Genomic DNA, 16,521 nt, shown 5'->3' on the forward strand with positions numbered 1-16,521 from the left:
ACCCGGGATCTCAGGGAGGGGGACAGAGAAAAAGGCCAGGCTTAGCCTGCCCCGGAGAGCAAGTAAGCAGGAGTGCAATGGGCAGGGGGCCTATCAGTGCTGTGAGCTCCTGGGGCAGGGATTGGGCCGCTTTCACCCGTTCATTTGCAGTGCCTTGTGTGGTGTTGGGCTCAGAGGGGATATGTGACTGATGTTAAACTGGACTAAACGGCAGTTGGCCAACTTCCCGTAGACATGGCAGTTGATCAACATCATGTAACACCACTGACCGGAAACTATACTGAAATCCAGGGGTTAAAAAAGAGGTGGTTTGATCCTTGCCCTCCAAGAGCTGCTAGTCTAACCAGAAAAGCAGGCCATTCACATAGGGAAAAGAGCAGCCAAAGAATTGCTTTGCACCAAATTTATAAGTTTTTAGTCATTAGTAATAAAATTCTGGTGTTTGTGCACTTGAAGAATTATGAGCACCTGGGCCAAGCTCTGAAATTATGTGCGATAGACATATACAAGTTTAGGACGGGAGGGCAGAGTAGAGGGAAAGATGGTGGAGAGGCAGTCTTCTTGCCCTATCTGTCCTACCATATGACCTTGGGCAAGACACAACTGTTTGAGGCCTCAGAGTCCTCATGTGTATTATTAAGGAATTAGATGCATGACCTTTATGACCTCTTCTGGCTCTAAAATTTGATGAGCATAATGCACATCATCAGAATGAGCCTACTCCCTCTACCACTTGGCAACCTTTACATCTTTGGAGAAAGCTGTGGTGTTCCCCTTAAGTTTCCTCCATTCCAAGCTAAGTAGCTCTGGCTCCCCTGACTGCCCCTCCCCTGCCCGCCCCCCCCCCCCCAGTGATGTGATCTTGGGATCCCCTTCATTATAGAAATTATAGAAGGACAGATCATTGGATGAATTTTCTATCAGAGCTCTCCAGCTATAAATAGGCTGCATCCTCTAGAACTAGTCACATCTCCATCGTGGAAGTATTGACCAGAAGCTGGACCACCAGGTGTCACACAGATTTTAGAGGTTTCTTCTTTGGAAGGGAGGTTGACCAGGAACACTATAGTCCTTTCTAATAATAAGATCTGAAGTTCTATGAATGGAGAAATCAGAGGCTGTAGAAATCGTATAGAACTTCTATAAGGAAGTGAGAATCTAATGGGATGAAAAGGACTTAGCTCAGTTCAAAGAACTCAGGAAGCTGGACGAATAGATGAGGACAACCTCTGCAGCCAAGAGAAGGGCAGCAAAACACTAGAGGTATATGCAACAAGGAGCTATGTAGTCCATGTGGCTGGCTCCTTTGAGGCCCAAGCAGCCCATAGCAGATCTCCACAGGGGTTCTGTGGGAGGTAAGGGGTGGGAAGTGAAGCCGCTGAGTTCAACGCTGGAAGGGAAACTTGGGGTGGTGGTGAGGGGAGGTGGGGGGAGGCTTGATGTCTCACGTCCTGATGCCTGAGGATGAAAACTGAGTCTGTCATCTACACTTCCCTATTTTATGTTCAGATCTAAAAGGTGTTGTGTCAGCCAAAAATGATATTCGAGTAGAGATCGTCCACAAGGAGCCTGCCTCTGGCCGGGAGACTGAAGAACACCCCACAATCAAGCAACTGATGGTGAGAATACTGTCATGTTTCCCACCCCTATGCCAACGGAATGGAAGCATCCTAGATGCCCAGGAGGCCCCCAGGAAGTTGGGCATCAGTCAAGATGAGCAGCTCCCCCAACCCATAATAGGCCAGGAACATACTCTCAGTCAACAAATAGCAGTTGTCTGTTTGTCACAGGCAAGGTGTTATACTTGGTATACAGTCCCAGTCTTCAAAAGAATCTGGCATCCATAGAAAGAGAAGACATATGCACAAATCGCCATAATAGGTTGTTATATAATACATATAATCCTATATACAACACACACATAGATATTAGAGATATTTAGTACACCCCTTCCCCCCCCCAAAAAAAAAAAAGGTCTATAAAAGCACAGTTTCCTTCTCAGAAACTGTATTGCTCATCCAAAACAAACTGAGTAACTTTTGCAGCAAACCCAAGCCTGCTCCTCTTCTTACTGGTGCTTATTAATGGGCCATAATCCACACACCCTAGCTGTCCATGTGGAAACCAAGCACCCCTATGGAAACTTCTTCCATGCCTGTACCATGGCTGTCATACCCTGGAGGGGCAGTGACCAAAGAAGGGTGCTAATGAGCATAGGCTACTCTGGCCCTTGGTCTGCTCATCTGGGAAATGGGGATGAAGTGAGAATGCATGGGGCTGTGGGGAAGACCATATGGGTTCATACCTGTCAAGAGCTTGGGATACTGAGGAATGCAGTGAGTGCTCGATAAATATTAGCTATTTGGATTGCTCTGAAATTATGTGTTCCTTCCATCTCTACTAGATGGTAAGCAACTTGAGGGTACTGGATCCCTTATCCCTCCGTGGGTCTCAGGGCCTCATAATACAGTCCCTAAGAGATGCTCACCAGGTGTTTGTTGAATTGAACTCTTTCCTCTGCTACTCTTTGTGCATCTGACTGATTTCCATATCCTGTCAATTCTCCTTCCTAAAATTTCTCAGATTTGTGCTCCTGCCTCTATCAGTTTCTGTCAGTTTCTCAGTTGGGCCCACACAGCAACCTCCTAATGGGTCTCACCATTGCAGTCTTTTTATCACTTTACTCAGTCCACCTTTCAGATTCCCACACAAAGGGTCTTTCTAAAATGCCAACCTGATCATATTACTATCTTACTTAAAGGCCCTCCCTGGCAACCATGCGCTGCTGGACAAAATCCAAACTGCTCAGCACAGTCAAGCTCCCTCCTGGTGGGGCAGTTGCCTGCCTTCCCAGCTTCAACCTGCCCAACACATCCTGTACCCCAAGCATACCAAAGACCTTGGGGTTCCCAGCTGCTGAGCCCTTTATATCTTGGAAGCCTTTACATGGAATATTGATTTTTTTTACATGCCTATTGATTTTTTTTAAACTTTTTTTACTGTATATATAACATATATACAAAGCAAAGAAATAAAAAAGCAATAGTTTTCAAAGCACTCTTCAAAAAGTGGTTACAGGACAGATCCCAGAGTTTGTCATGGGCTACCATACAGTCCTCTCAGATTTTTCCTTCTAGCTGCTCCAGAATATAAGAGGCTGGAGAGCTTAAATATTTTTTATCATCACAATCGACTTTTTTTTCCTTCTTTTTTTATGAACAATAACATATATACAAGAAAGCTATAAATTTCCAAGCACAGCACCACAATTAGTTGTAGAACATATTTCAGACTTTGACATGGGTTACAATTTCACAATTTCAGGTTCTTACTTCTAGCTGCTCTAAAATGCTGGAGACTAAAAGAGGTATCAGTTTAATGATTCACCATTCATATTCATTTTTTAGTCCTATCTTCTATGTATAATTTCACCATCACCTTTGATCTTTCCATACCTCTCATTGGGGTTGTTTGGGCTATGGCAGTTCTAAATCTTTTATATTGGAAAGGTCTGTCACTAATATGGGGTAGGGAGATGGAACTATCTGATGTTCTGGAGAGGCTGGGCTAGGTTTCAGGACTTATCTGGACTAGGGACCCATCTGGAGGTTGTAGGTTTCTGGCAAGTTATTCTAGTGCCTGGAACCCTTGTGGAATCTTATATATTGCCCTAGGTGTTCTTTAGGATTGGCTGGAATGGTCCTGGTTGGGGGTTGGCAGGTTATGATAGGTAGCAAGGTCTAACTGAACTTCTGTAAGAGCAACCTCCAGAGTAGCCTCTTGACACTATTAGAACTCTCTTTGCCACTGATACTTTACTAATTATGCTTCTTTTCCCCCATTTGGTCAGGATGTAATCGTTGAGCCCTTGGTCCAGGTCTGGATCCATCACTGGAAGTCCTCTCCCATGTCGCCAGGGAGACTTTCACCTCTAGATTGTCATGTCCCATGTAGGGGGGCGGGCAATGATTTCACTTGCAGAGTTGGGCACTGCCTGTTGATTTTGTCTGTCAATTTTCACATTCTCCTGTAAGAGTGAGCTCAAATGTCACCTCCTCCATAACTTCCAAGGCTTGGTCCCCCAGTCCTGGTGGAGTTAGATACTTTCTGCTCTCCCTAGACACTGCACATCACCCACTCCCAGTGCCTTGTTCTAATTACACATCAGCATCCCCAAGTTTTCTCAAGGCCAATGGCCTTGTTTCCAAGTCCCCTCATGTCGATCTCCTCCAGGCCTCACCTAATGCTGACACTGGAGTGTTTAATTTTATAAAAAAGGAAACCACAGCCTAAAACCAGAGCCTGAGAAGGAATGAACATCTCTGCAGATGAACCTCTTCCAGTCTGGTCTGGAAGTCTCCAGGCTAGAACGAGGCCTTGAATTCCCTTCTATTGGGACATTCTGATTGCCTCAAACTATCTATCTCCACACCAACCCTTCCAAACCCATAGGAAAGAGCTGGGCTCGCTCAGGAGCCAGGGCAGAGCAGGGGTGTAACTCCAGCAGAATGCACTTGTCAAGGGCTGCATCCAAAGCCTTGGGGAGATTAACATTCCCCTCTTCTTTCACTTCCTGCCTCCTATATCATCCTTGCTCAAGGAGATTCTGGCTTAGAATCTGGTGGTCAAGAGGGACCCCAATCCAGATAAAATGAAAAAAGCCGAGTTAGTGAGGAGGTAAGAGGATGGAGATACTTTGGCTAATTTCATGGGGCTCCAAAAAGGGACCAGTAAGGCGGGTTGCAGGGGAAGAAGGCACGTCTCAGTTCAGAGAGTAGGTGGGAACCTGGCATAAATCGTATAATTAGTAGAAGGGATAAATGGGAAGCATCTTGTGTGTCACAAGCTGAGTGTCACTGTGGTTATTCAGATTAATTAATACGCCCACTGTGTGCGGAGCCGTCTTTATTTTTTTCATCCATGTCTAATTATTATTTTAATTTTCAGTAATTTAGAGCTATGCCACTCTTTTCATTCATTCAATATAAACATAGCGTTCAGAACAACTCGACTGGATAGGAGGCACTGCGCTAGGCACTGGCAAATCAAATCAACAGAGCGCAATTAAGTACGATTCCATTCAAAAAGCATTTGGGGTCAAGGACTATAACATGCAAGGAAGTGTACGAGGTGGGACAGGACCCAAAGATACACCAGGTCCTTGCTCTCAGGCTTTTAGGCAGTGGATAGGATATACTGGTTCTTGCTATCGGGCTGTTTGGTACCTGGTAAAGAAGATAGCTTTTTTTGAAACCCAAGTCCTTGCTGAGAACAGCAGGCATGTTGCCAGCATCTCACCTGCTATTAGGCACTGTGGTTTCTTCCTGAGGCCTTCCGTGAGCCCTCGCCCTGGCTGCTGGACCACTCTGCAAGAAGCCAGACCTATACCCAATTGTTGATGTTCTGCAATTATTTACCTACAGGTCCATCTCCCTGATGAGCAGACATATATCTTAACATAACTTAATCTGCGTATCCCAGGCCCAGTGCCTGGCCTGCAATTCAATAAACACTTGGTGGATTGAGTTGAATCAGCCAAAGGGATGAGGGTGATACCCCAGCAAGTGAAGAAAGTGGGCCTTAGAGACCTGCCCCATGCCACGCCTACCCACGTCCCCACCCATCCGCCTCTTGCATCTTTCTTTGTCACTCAGGATGGGGGACCAAAAAAAAGAGGAGATACGGGATCTCATCCTGACTCCTCCATCTCCTTCTGTGGTCCAGGCAGCAAGGGGCAGGGCTAAGGATGAGAGCATCTACAGCAATCTTCTTTTGTGTTTACAATCTCATCTTTTCCTTGGGGGAAGTGGGTGTTTAGCGCACCTCGCCCCCACTAAGCAGCTGTTTTGGGGTTGTAGATGGACCGGGGTGAATTCCAACAAGACTCAGTCCTGAAGCAGCTGGAAGTCCTCAAAGAAGAGGAAAAGGAGTTTCAGAACTTGAAGGTAAGACTAGTCTTTTAGGAAGCAGGACAGTCTGGGGTCTAGTTTCAGCTCTGAGGGCCCAAGCTTCACATCCACAGGAAGCGCAAAGAATGAAAGCAAGTGGGGGAAGAGAACGGCAGTGCCCCCTTGGGATGTGTGCCTACCCACTGCCCGATGTGGGCACATTCCTGCTTTTTCTGTCCCCCAACACTAAGGAGGCTGGGAGAATGAAGGCCAAGTTTCTGCCATCCTCCCCTCTCCCCTCCTCCTCACAAATGCATTTTCAAAGTAAGTATCTATGTTCTAGACAAAAAAAAAAAGAAAGAGAAGTCTGATTTTCAAATCCCCTTGCATTGCCTTGACATAACAAAACATACAAAGCACAACAGCAAAGAGCCCCTGCTTCTCTTCCATCCCTCATCCAGGCTCCTTCCAGCCTATCCCACGTCTTCCCAGTTATTTCCTCTTTATTCCTTTCCTCCTGTTTTCTCCCACCCCTTTCTGGGTAAGCTAGTCTGGCTCAGCCTAGAAGGCCCACCCCACCCCACCGGGTTCAACGCAGGCTTCCCCCAGCAGTGCTCCTCTTGCTCTTGCCATCCCAGGACCCCACCAATGGCTACTACAGCGTCAACACGTTCAAAGAACACCACTCCACCCCCACCATCTCCCTCTCCAGCTGCCAGCCGGACCTGCGGCCTGCAGGCAAGCAGCGAGTGCCCACTGGCATGTCTTTCACCAATATCTACAGCACCCTGAGCGGCCAGAGCCGCCTCTATGACTACGGGCAGAGGTTTGTTCTGGGCATGGGCAGCTCATCCATCGAGCTCTGTGAGCGGGAGTTCCAAAGGGGCTCACTTAGCGACAGCAGCTCCTTCCTGGACACGCAGTGTGACAGCAGCGTCAGCAGCAGCGGCAAGCAGGATGGCTATGTGCAGTTCGACAAGGCCAGCAAAGCCTCTGCCTCCTCTTCCCACCACTCCCAGTCCTCTTCCCAGAACTCTGATCCCAGCCGACCTCTGCAGCGGCGGATGCAGACTCACGTCTGAGGAGCCCTAACTGGGGGTGGGGAAGGGCGGGAGAAGAGGGGCTGGCACATCCTGGCTCCCCAGGAACTCTGGGTACCTCACAGAGGGCCCCAGAACTGACGTCCCCCAGGACAGTCTCCGGGTGCCTCTGCTACCATCCTCCTTCAAAGCTCTGATCAAGCACAAATCTGGGTCCCTGGCTGCAGGGTGCCAGAGGAGGGCAGGTGAAGTGGATGGAGGATGTGGCAGAGAGCCCTGTGCCTGGTGCTGGGTCCCCTTCTCCCCCAGCTCTTTCCTGAAGCCTCCCTCTACTCCCCACTCCCCACATAGACACTAGTGGCAGCTATTTGCTTTAATGAAACTGCCGTCCACTCTCCGGTCCACCTATGGGCTCTACCCTTTGCTGCCCATAGCCCCAGCCCTGTGCCTGTGCTCCTATACCACCCGAGGTGGGGAGGGGGAGGACAAATTCTTCCCAGCACTGAGCTGCCCCAGAGACCCCAGCTCCCCCTGCTGCCCATGGCCCACACCTTGGAGACTAAGAAGCCAGAAACTGCCCTGGCCAAAGGAACACCTCTCTTCACCCCAGTGGCAAAGAGCCCACCCACAATTTGTTTGGTGTCTTGTGTCCATTTCTTGCAGTTCTGTCCTCGGACTTGATGCCTCTGAACTCTGAGGTGGGACTGGCCCCATGAGAGACTGGTGTACTGGGAGGGAGAGGGAGCCAAAGGAGGGTGTGTGAGCACTTGGGGAACACCCCTCCCTAGGCGGTGTCTCACAGCCTCCCCCCCACCCACTCACCCCTGATTTGTGTACTCCCCTTCCCCCCATAGCACAAATGGAGTTAATATAAGTGTGAGAGGTTCTCTGGCCGGGGTTCTTTAAGCAGCCATTGGAGAGAGAAGATTCTGGAGAGGAGTAGGGTTTGAAGGGGGTGGGGGTCAGGCCTCGAAGGTGTTGAGACTCACCTTCCCAGCTGATGAATCTCAAGGGGCCTAGATTCACACAGGGAACAATGATCCTGTCTTAAGTAAGATGCCATGGGCAAGCTAGAAAGTCTATTTACACTCAACCTTCCTACTTACCACCTGAGAATGTTAGGGCCAGTATTACAACAATCCATTCTATTCTTTTGTTCCTACAGAGCCAGAGGAAGGACCCAAGAGCTCAAAAATATGCTTTGGGAACTCAAGATTCTTTGCTCTTCTTTGATTCAATTTTGCTATAAAATGAAGGCAATCGATAGGTCTGGTTGTATGGTCCCACCCCTTTCAGGATCTGCCCAACCCCAGAGGATGTATAGAAATAGCACTAACTAACCACTTGATGCAGCTACAGCTAAGAGGCAGCAGTCACACTAGGTATTGGGGGGCGGGGGGAGTGTGTCGCTCTAGGCCTTTTCTCTCAGCAAAATTCTGCAGGGGAAGCTCCCTCCACCAGGGATTCAGGAAAGGAGATCTTGGTGAAAGAGCCTAGACCAGGTGCCCTAACACTCTTGATAAAAGGTGCAAATTATGTCGTAAGAATGGCCTTGCTTGGGTGGGAAGCTTGACACACTGATGACAGAATGGACAGATTAACAGAGGAAAGTTAGAGTACTAGTTCAGAAAGCAGGATTCGAAAGGCACATTGAAGGATCCCAATGACCCCAAGGTTGGAGGCTCCCCATAAATTTTAGACCTTTCTCCTCCAACCTCTGTCAGTACACCTTACCTACCAAGAGAAATGTCCTCCCCGGGAGTCTTGTGCTTTTTTTCTATACATTGATACCTTGGATGGGCCCTGCTCCACCGATTCTATACATAACTTTCATAGCCCCTTTGCCCAGAGGAGTTTTCTGCTTTGACAATATTTCCTATTGCTTCAAAATTCTCCAATTCCCTACATACCTTCCTGGCCACCTGCCAAGGCTGAGAGAACAGAAACTGGTGAGAAATTTAAGTGTAGATCCCACTTTCACATCCTGCTCCTGATACCATTCTGGCCTGGCACAGATGCCAGCATGTTCTCCCCTGCCCTTTCTAGATTAGTTTTGATAAGCCTTCTTTCTTTTCTTACATGCTTCCCTTTGCCAATAGGGAAAAAGGACTTAAGACCAGATGTAAAATGTCTTAGTATATCAGAATAAGGAAGAGAATGACTTAGGATTTGTCCATTCATTTCTCTTGGTCTTCCCCCACCTTGGAGATGGGAGGAAAATCCAACTCCCAATCCTCGCTGCAGCCTACCCTGCCCCCCCACACACATTCAGCTTTCATAATTGGGTGGAGACGTCCACTCTTTCCTGGAACCCAAAGTTATGACACATAATAACCCAGAAGGACAGAGAAGAACTACGTCTTCCTGTAGAACAGAATGAGCCCTTCTCCCTCCTGTGCCCAGCCACTCTCAGGGTAAAGGTGAGTAGAAAGCATTGGGTCAGCTGCAGAGATTCGGCTGTGCAGTGCCCAACATCCTGAGGTCATGCAGACACACAAATGAAGCAAAAAATTGCAAGAAGGGATAGGAGATGACAAAGAAAGTCCTAGTGGGAGAGAAGAGCTGAGAAGGCAAAATTTAGGGGTGTTGCAGGCTATGGAGCTTTGAGGAACTGAGAAGGCACTTAGATTGAATTATGTATATCCCCACCCCACCCTGCCCCCATCTCCCAGCTGTGTCCAGGCCTACTACTTCTCAAGAAGGATTGAGGTTGCAGAAAAGCTGGTAAAGGGAGGTGCTAAAATAAAGCAAAAAGGCAGTGGAAAGACTTGAATCCCCCAGTACGTGACTTCACACGAACTGAAATAGGTGCTTTAAATTTGTAATTTTACTGAATCCTCACAATTCTGCAAAGTAGCACCATTTTACAGAAGAGGGGAGGAAGCATAAAGAAGCCAAAAGACTTGCCCAAGGTCATGGAGCTAATAAGTGGCAAACATGAGACTTGAGTGCACATTCTTTCCATTACAAAATGTTTCCAACCTACAGTGCAAACTCAAGGACACTTTTATCCCAGAATATGGTTGAAAGCAGCCAAAAGTAAAAGCCATCTGCTAGCACCCATTCCAGGACAGGCTGAGCCAGGATAAGCCATAGTTCTACAGTAGAAAAGCAGACTGGCATCTTCCACCTCAAGTCCCCAAACGACCTGGAAGGACCACAATTCCTGGGAAACAAAGCTATTTTGTGTATTTAACCACTCCCACCCGACCCAGGCCAGTATCCAGTTTTCTGATATCTTTAAACTCATTATTGGCTCAGAGTTACTAGGCAGGAGTCCAATTTCTAATTCGCAGGCTTGCTATCAGTCTGGAAAGGCCAGGGTTATTTCCCCCACCTCTTCTTCAACATTCACGGAATAGGAAGTGCTCTCAGATGAAGAGCTAAAAACCCCTATCAAATCCATTTCTGACCAAGTCTCTTTAAATAAGTCCTATAAAGGAAAAAGCCTTTGAGCCTCCTGAGTGGGAAAGAACCCAGGGAAAGGAAAACAAACATGATGCATCCCAGAGAGATTTCTCAGAAAAGGAGAAAAAGCACCAATAGGAGTTTCATTTCTCACTTCCTAGATGGGGAGGAAAATATGCTGCTTATGGCATTTGCTATTACTGAATCAGAATTGAAACCACAAGGTACATATTCAACAAGTTTGATAAACTCTTCCCAAATATTGTATGTACAGTTTATAACGGCACTACATAAAAGACAAAGGAGAGTCTTGCAATTAGTTTCTTCTCTAGGAACTTTCCCTGTAAAATAAATTCTTTATGAATATAAAAGCATAAATATTTAAATAAAACTATCTTAATTTGCATATAAATTTGTATTTAAAATATCACTTGGTGTGCCTATTTGAAGAAACATAGAGCAATGACATTTCAACTAAATCTTGAATTTTACTTCCTTTTTAAAAAGGTCTTTTAAACGCCTCATTTGTTTTTAGGAGATAAACCATATACCAGCCATTTGCAGCTTTAGGGTCAAAACTAGCAGCAATCTTTGAGAGTCACTGATAAAGAGCCCTCATTCTGATAGTTGCTTCTCATTTCCCATTAAGTCTCCAATTATCTTTTCCCCAACACCTTAGGTTTCAATCTTCCTAACCAGGTTATAAACTGGGGGTGGGGGGTGCATTTCAAGCTACTCTTTTTTCTAAAAATAAGGAATTCTTTTCCAGGATGAATATATTTTGTTGTAGAGGGTAGTACCATTGCGTTCTTCCTCAGTCCATCACCTCCCCCTAGCACCCTTCCCCTTAGCTAGGCCTTTAATCTACACTGGAAGCTTTCATTACTTCATATCCTTTAGTTTTACACAGTACCACAGCTCTCAACTTTAAAAGGCCTTCTGTGAACATACATCATTCACATACCCGTGGTTGAATTGTAGTTCTACATACCTCAGCCAAAGTGTGTCAAGTTCATGTGGATTAACTTAAAGATACCACTTGTATCACCTGTTCAAGGAAATCAAAAGGCCAGGGCCCTCCTGCCTGGGAATGAGAAAGTATATTCATGGCACTATGGGGGGAAATACTGAATGAGGAAGGTAGCAGTGATAAAGTGTAAAGATAAGGACACAGGACTTCTAAAGCAGAATTTTCAGGTAAGGATCACCTATATGACTTTTAATTATAACAGTTTCTCTAGCCCTTCTGCCTCATAAGGGCTCCATCAGTGGAACATAAATAAGCCAACAGAGGGGGGAAAAAGAGAGAGAAGAGAACTGGAGGAATCTCACTATCAGATTCTAACTTGGACTCTGAGATTTTTTTCCTAACTAGAACACCTCTATGCTTAATGAAAAAACATTCCGAAGCAAGTGAGGACATAATCTTAAATGTTAGAGTTGGTAGTGCATGTGGATAGTATTTTAGGAAGCTTCTGAATAATAGATTGTTCTGGAACTGCTTAGTTCAGTAATTTCGAACTCTTAGGGTGGTTTCAACATATTGAGCCTTATCCCATGCTTTGGGCCCAACTCCACTCTCCAGTCTGCAAGGCTCTGGAGAGCAAGTTATGCCTCTGTTGTGGGGGTGGGTGTAATTTAATTTGCTGGCTTTCCTTGGAACCCGAAATAGGTACAAATTGGCACTTCTCTCCCATAGTTCATTTTTCCCTAAAACCTTTTGTCAAACCCTCTGCACTAACTTCCTTAGACAGTTAGTGAGGGACTGCCAAGAGGGAGACTGTTTCTCACGCCTGCCCCAGCTATCTGCAGTCCCGTCAGGTGAAGGACATGTAAGCTTCCCCCAAATCTGACATCTAAGAGACTCAAGCTTCATTTTCCCGCCCTGTTTCTTTCTCTCTAAAGCGAGGGGTAAAGCTGGCTATATCTACACACACAAACATATACACACCTCTTCTTAAACATTTATGTTGGAAGATCTGATTACTGGGAACACATTAGGTACAGACCCATGAGAAGGCTTAAAACTAACAGTTTTCCATAGGTACATTTAAGGACATAAAAGGTCAGAGGGTTAATAGGAGAGCTTTCCAATTCTGAGTTTGTACTTCTCAGCCTTAGTTTAGAACCTACTTGATAGGTGCACACCATTGATGAATAATCTTTCCAAGAAACCACTATCTGCAAGAACCCCGAAAGGTGTCTGACTACAACTTGAAAACTGCTGCTAGAGAGCAGTTAAACTCTCTGCCTTGCTCGTTCACTGTTTGATTATGCAGAGCCTAATTTGAGTCATTCATTTACTTTCCTCTACCCATTGAAGACAAAGACTTCTGTAAAACCAGCCATGTTACTGAGGGCAACACCTAAGGGTATTTGGCCCTACAAATTTACCTCGCCTGTCAGGTACATTACATTTTTCTGGTATCTTCAGTGATGCAAAGCAGATTTCAATTTAATATTTACATCCTACTTTACAGGAAAAAAATGCTTGTACATTCCCATCAGATCTTTAAAACGTCATTGTGAGACTACGGAGATATGCACAAACACTGGTACAGGCGGAGAAGCTGAGTTTCCTTGGCTGATGAGATGACAGAGCAGGCAGTGGCATCCACGACCCCACCCTCGGTATTTTGTGCACCCTACACCTCACTGCCTCACAGTGAACTATTTCCAAGCTCAAGCTGCTGGCAGGCTAGAAAGTCTCTGGGGGAAAGCGACTGAATGTACCTATGCCCTCCAAAAGTGTAAATAAAAACCTGAAGCGCCCAGAATGAAGGTCCACCATGTGATGTGAATATAGAATGTCATCTGCATCTCTTCCGGGGGCCACTTAAAAGACCTCCACCCTCGTCTTGCTCATTTAGGGGAACGAGTTGGGGAGGCCCCTTCACTCCCGGGCGCTGGATGAGGGCCGGCCTTCGAGAGTCGAAGACTAGTTGGAGTTGCTCTCTTTCGCTCCCTCCCTTCCTCATAGTCTAAGTCCGTTTCCCCCGGGCCTCCGCGGTGAAGGCCAAGTGAGTCACGTGACAGGGGCCCGCCCGGAGTGAGGCTTCTAGAAACTAGCTGGGAAACGACGTGTATATGCGGGCAGGGGGTGCCGGCCCCCTGGCTGCCCGGCTCGCCTTAGCGCCGGACCTTCCTGCCGCCGCCGTTGCCAAGCCCCGAGTCGGTTACCAGGGAAGCGCGGGCCTCCGACGAGGAGGGGCCATGCGGTTGGCGTCCGGAGAGGCCGCGGGCGGGGACGGCCGGAGGCCCGCAGGGTCGGCAGAAGGAAGCGGCCCCGCGAGCCGTGCCAGGACCCTCCTCACAGTTGCCGACAGCGCTGCCACGCCCCTTCTTCACAGTCCCGACGGCCCCGCCCAGCCCCGCCCCTCCCGCCTAGCCGCGGAGGGTTCAGCCCCGCCCAGTCCTCACAGCCGCGGCTGCCCCGCCCAGCCCTGCCCCTCCCTCCCAGCCGCCAAGGCTCAGCCACGCCCAGCGGAAGGCGCATGCGTAATCCGGCCACCGCCCGCAAACGGGTGGGGCAATTCTCCTCTGCTCCGGAGTACCTTGAGTTTGTGCCTAATTAGATTAGGACGGGCTTTACACACTAGCACAGTACGGGTGAAAGAGGCTCATGAGCTCATCCCAGAGTGGAGGTGGTTCTGGGTTCTTGTTAAAATTCCCGCTTTCTGGGCGCCATCTCCGGTGGCCTGGGTTAAGATCCAGGATTCTCCTTTCTTAGTAATCACTCCAGATAATTCGGATAAAAGCGGTCCTCGTGGGCTGGACCCACCCTCCTTTTAAGGAATGTAGACACTGAAGTAGAGAGGCAGAAAAGCTAGATTTTTTTGGCCGGTGCTGGAGTGCTTTCCTCCTATGGTTTCACATCCCTGGACGCTTCGTTTTCAGGGCTAGGTTTGAGTAATGACAGGCCAGCTGGCAGGCAGCTCACTCTCACTGATGCCTCAGCCTCTTCCCAGAACACCAAAGACCCCCCTCCAACCCTCTGATCTGCTTAGGGATTGGGTCACCCTGGAGAAGGTTGAGCCAATAATAGTTTGAATGCACTCGCCAAGACCCACTTATAAACACTCCGTTCTATATGTGACCACGAAGGACTGTCTACATGTACCAGGAGCACAACGCAACAAGAATGTAAAATGCTCTAGTGTCTACACTGCATGTGCGTGGATTCGGGGTGGGGGTCCTGATGCATCTGTATGGGTTGGATTTTGGCTCAACTTGGGGCACATTCAGTCACGGGCAATGGCCCCAGTCTCAGGATCAGCTGGATCATGTGTGCGACAGCTCCTTTCAATGGCCGTGGATGGGGAACCAGACACCCCCTTGTCTACTCTCGCGAGAAGCAGCTGGGGAAGCATCAGGGCCTATCCTAGACACAGGAGGACTTCTGGAGCCGGGAAGTTCCCTCCCCAGCACAAAGCTGGGAAGACAAAGCCTGCCTGTGTGGAAAGGGGAGGCCTTGGGGCTGCAGATCTGCTCAGGCCGTTTCTACTTCAGGTCTGGGGGGAGAAGAGCTAGCAAAAAAGTGTGCCAGGCTTTGGCGGGAACAGGCGATTCCATTCCCTTTGTTGGCCCTATGACCACTGTGTGGGATGAGACTGGGTCCTCTCGAGGCCACTTGAGCACTGTTGAGAACGATGTTGCATTCCTCAGGTCCTCCCAAACTGCTGCCCCTCTTTACGTGTCCTGCCCCAGCCTCGCTGTCTCAAAACCTCAAGGCTGCAACTCTTTCCGAGAAAGCCACGAACACAGCTGAGAGTCCCAGTCCCTATGGGGGAACTCTAACTCTCCGTCCTGGCTCCAGATGTAAAGGAACAGCTGTGGGGGTGGCAGGAAGCCCAGTTGGCAGCTCAGCAGGACCCGGGAGGATGGAGAACCACGGTGGGGGGAGAGACTAACGACAGAGCTGTTAGGAAACCTGGGAAAGAAACCACTTCGTCCTCTTGCTGGGCGACTGGCTGACAGCCCTGACCAAATCTCTGACTCTGCCCAGCAGCCGTGCCCACTCCAATCCTGGCAGCCTGGGCTGCTGGCAGGGCCTTTCACAAACTCCATTTTATGATTTCCACTTAATCTGAGAAAGGAAACTTGGCTTCCTTTGTTTGACCCCACCCTGTCCTCAAAACCCATAGCTCCCAGCATGAGATTTTGCTAACAGAAGACGGGTGAGGGAGAGAGGAAGGAAGGTGGGAGAGGGCTTTGCCGCTCTCCTACTGGCATCCTCCGGCTCCCTCCCTGCCCTCAGCTGATTCTCTGGGAAGTAAGAGGAGGCAGGGTGCCAGGCTGAGTGTCCAGCAGTCAGGGCCACTTGCCTGCTATGCCGGGGCGATAATGCACTCCCTGGCACAAGGCACTGTTCACAGCAAATACTTGTTCCCTGAATGGCCCTGCCCTGCTCCAGGTCCCACTTTGGCCCATAGATACCACTTCCAGGAGAGGGGGCCCATCGCCATGCCCCCACCCCTGCAAGGACACAGGGTATCACGACAGCTTCCATTGTAGGAAAAAATAGTTTAATGGTAGGTTTGCAACCTCTTTTCGAGGCAGGGTCCCCTTTTCTATGGAGCCCCCCTACCAGTGCTCTTCCCATGCCTGCTGGGAGGTAGCAGTCCCTCGCTGGGGGGCACCCACCCCTCTAGACTCCCTTATCCTCCTGGGAGGCCTATTTTGGGTCTCGAACTCAGTGGGCCTACCCCATGAGCGTTTATATAAAAAGAGGGCAGGAGGCTACTCTGCCGCCTTCCTGGATGCCACGGGACCAGCCCACAGCCCCTTCCTACCCTTAATTAAATAGCCCATTAAATAAATGTTCAGCCCAGGCAGAGAAGGGGTACCACGGCAACAGGCCGCAGTCCTGGGCCGGGTTCCTGTGGCCCCACAGCCTCCACCCTGACTTGTTGTGGGCTCCACGAGGGCAGCCTGGGGCCGGGGCTAGGTGAGGCCCGGCCGTTCCCATGATCCTCTCCCCAAGCAGGGGATGGCGACTCCAAGGGGGTCATGCTGGCATCAGGCACCCCCATGACCACAGCTGTGGGCCTCCCTAGCCATGCAGCTGGGCAGATGGTAAACAGTTCTGGCCCAAATCAGAAGTACGTGAGGTTCTTGACTGCACCGATTTCTAGCATCCGCTTGATGGCCAGGGCCTCCTGGGAAACGTTGTGGCCTGATCCCTG

At 48.7% G+C, this 16,521-nt stretch overlaps 2 protein-coding genes across 7 annotated transcripts in view; one reads left to right on the top strand and one right to left on the bottom strand.

The window, feature by feature from the left end:
- Positions 1 to 9,583, top strand: part of KIRREL3 (kirre like nephrin family adhesion molecule 3) — a 575,038-nt gene extending 565,455 nt beyond the window's left edge. For both annotated transcript variants that reach the window (XM_077112476.1, XM_077112477.1), the window contains 3 exons: positions 1,510 to 1,619; positions 5,859 to 5,945; positions 6,527 to 9,583. In XM_077112476.1, coding sequence (XP_076968591.1) covers positions 1,510 to 1,619; positions 5,859 to 5,945; positions 6,527 to 6,970 — 641 coding nt within the window. In that variant the 3' untranslated portion in view covers positions 6,971 to 9,583. The remainder of the gene's footprint in view (positions 1 to 1,509; positions 1,620 to 5,858; positions 5,946 to 6,526) is intronic.
- Positions 9,584 to 15,844: 6,261 nt separating this feature from the next.
- Positions 15,845 to 16,521, bottom strand: part of ST3GAL4 (ST3 beta-galactoside alpha-2,3-sialyltransferase 4) — a 36,744-nt gene continuing 36,067 nt past the window's right edge. For all 5 annotated transcript variants that reach the window (XM_077112480.1, XM_077112482.1, XM_077112481.1 and 2 more), the window contains one exon: positions 15,845 to 16,518. In XM_077112480.1, the coding sequence (XP_076968595.1) occupies positions 16,432 to 16,518 (87 nt within the window). In that variant the 3' untranslated portion in view covers positions 15,845 to 16,431. The remainder of the gene's footprint in view (positions 16,519 to 16,521) is intronic.

This window comes from Tamandua tetradactyla, chromosome 8 (genome assembly GCF_023851605.1).
Source record: "Tamandua tetradactyla isolate mTamTet1 chromosome 8, mTamTet1.pri, whole genome shotgun sequence".
Lineage (NCBI taxonomy): Eukaryota > Metazoa > Chordata > Mammalia > Pilosa > Myrmecophagidae > Tamandua > Tamandua tetradactyla.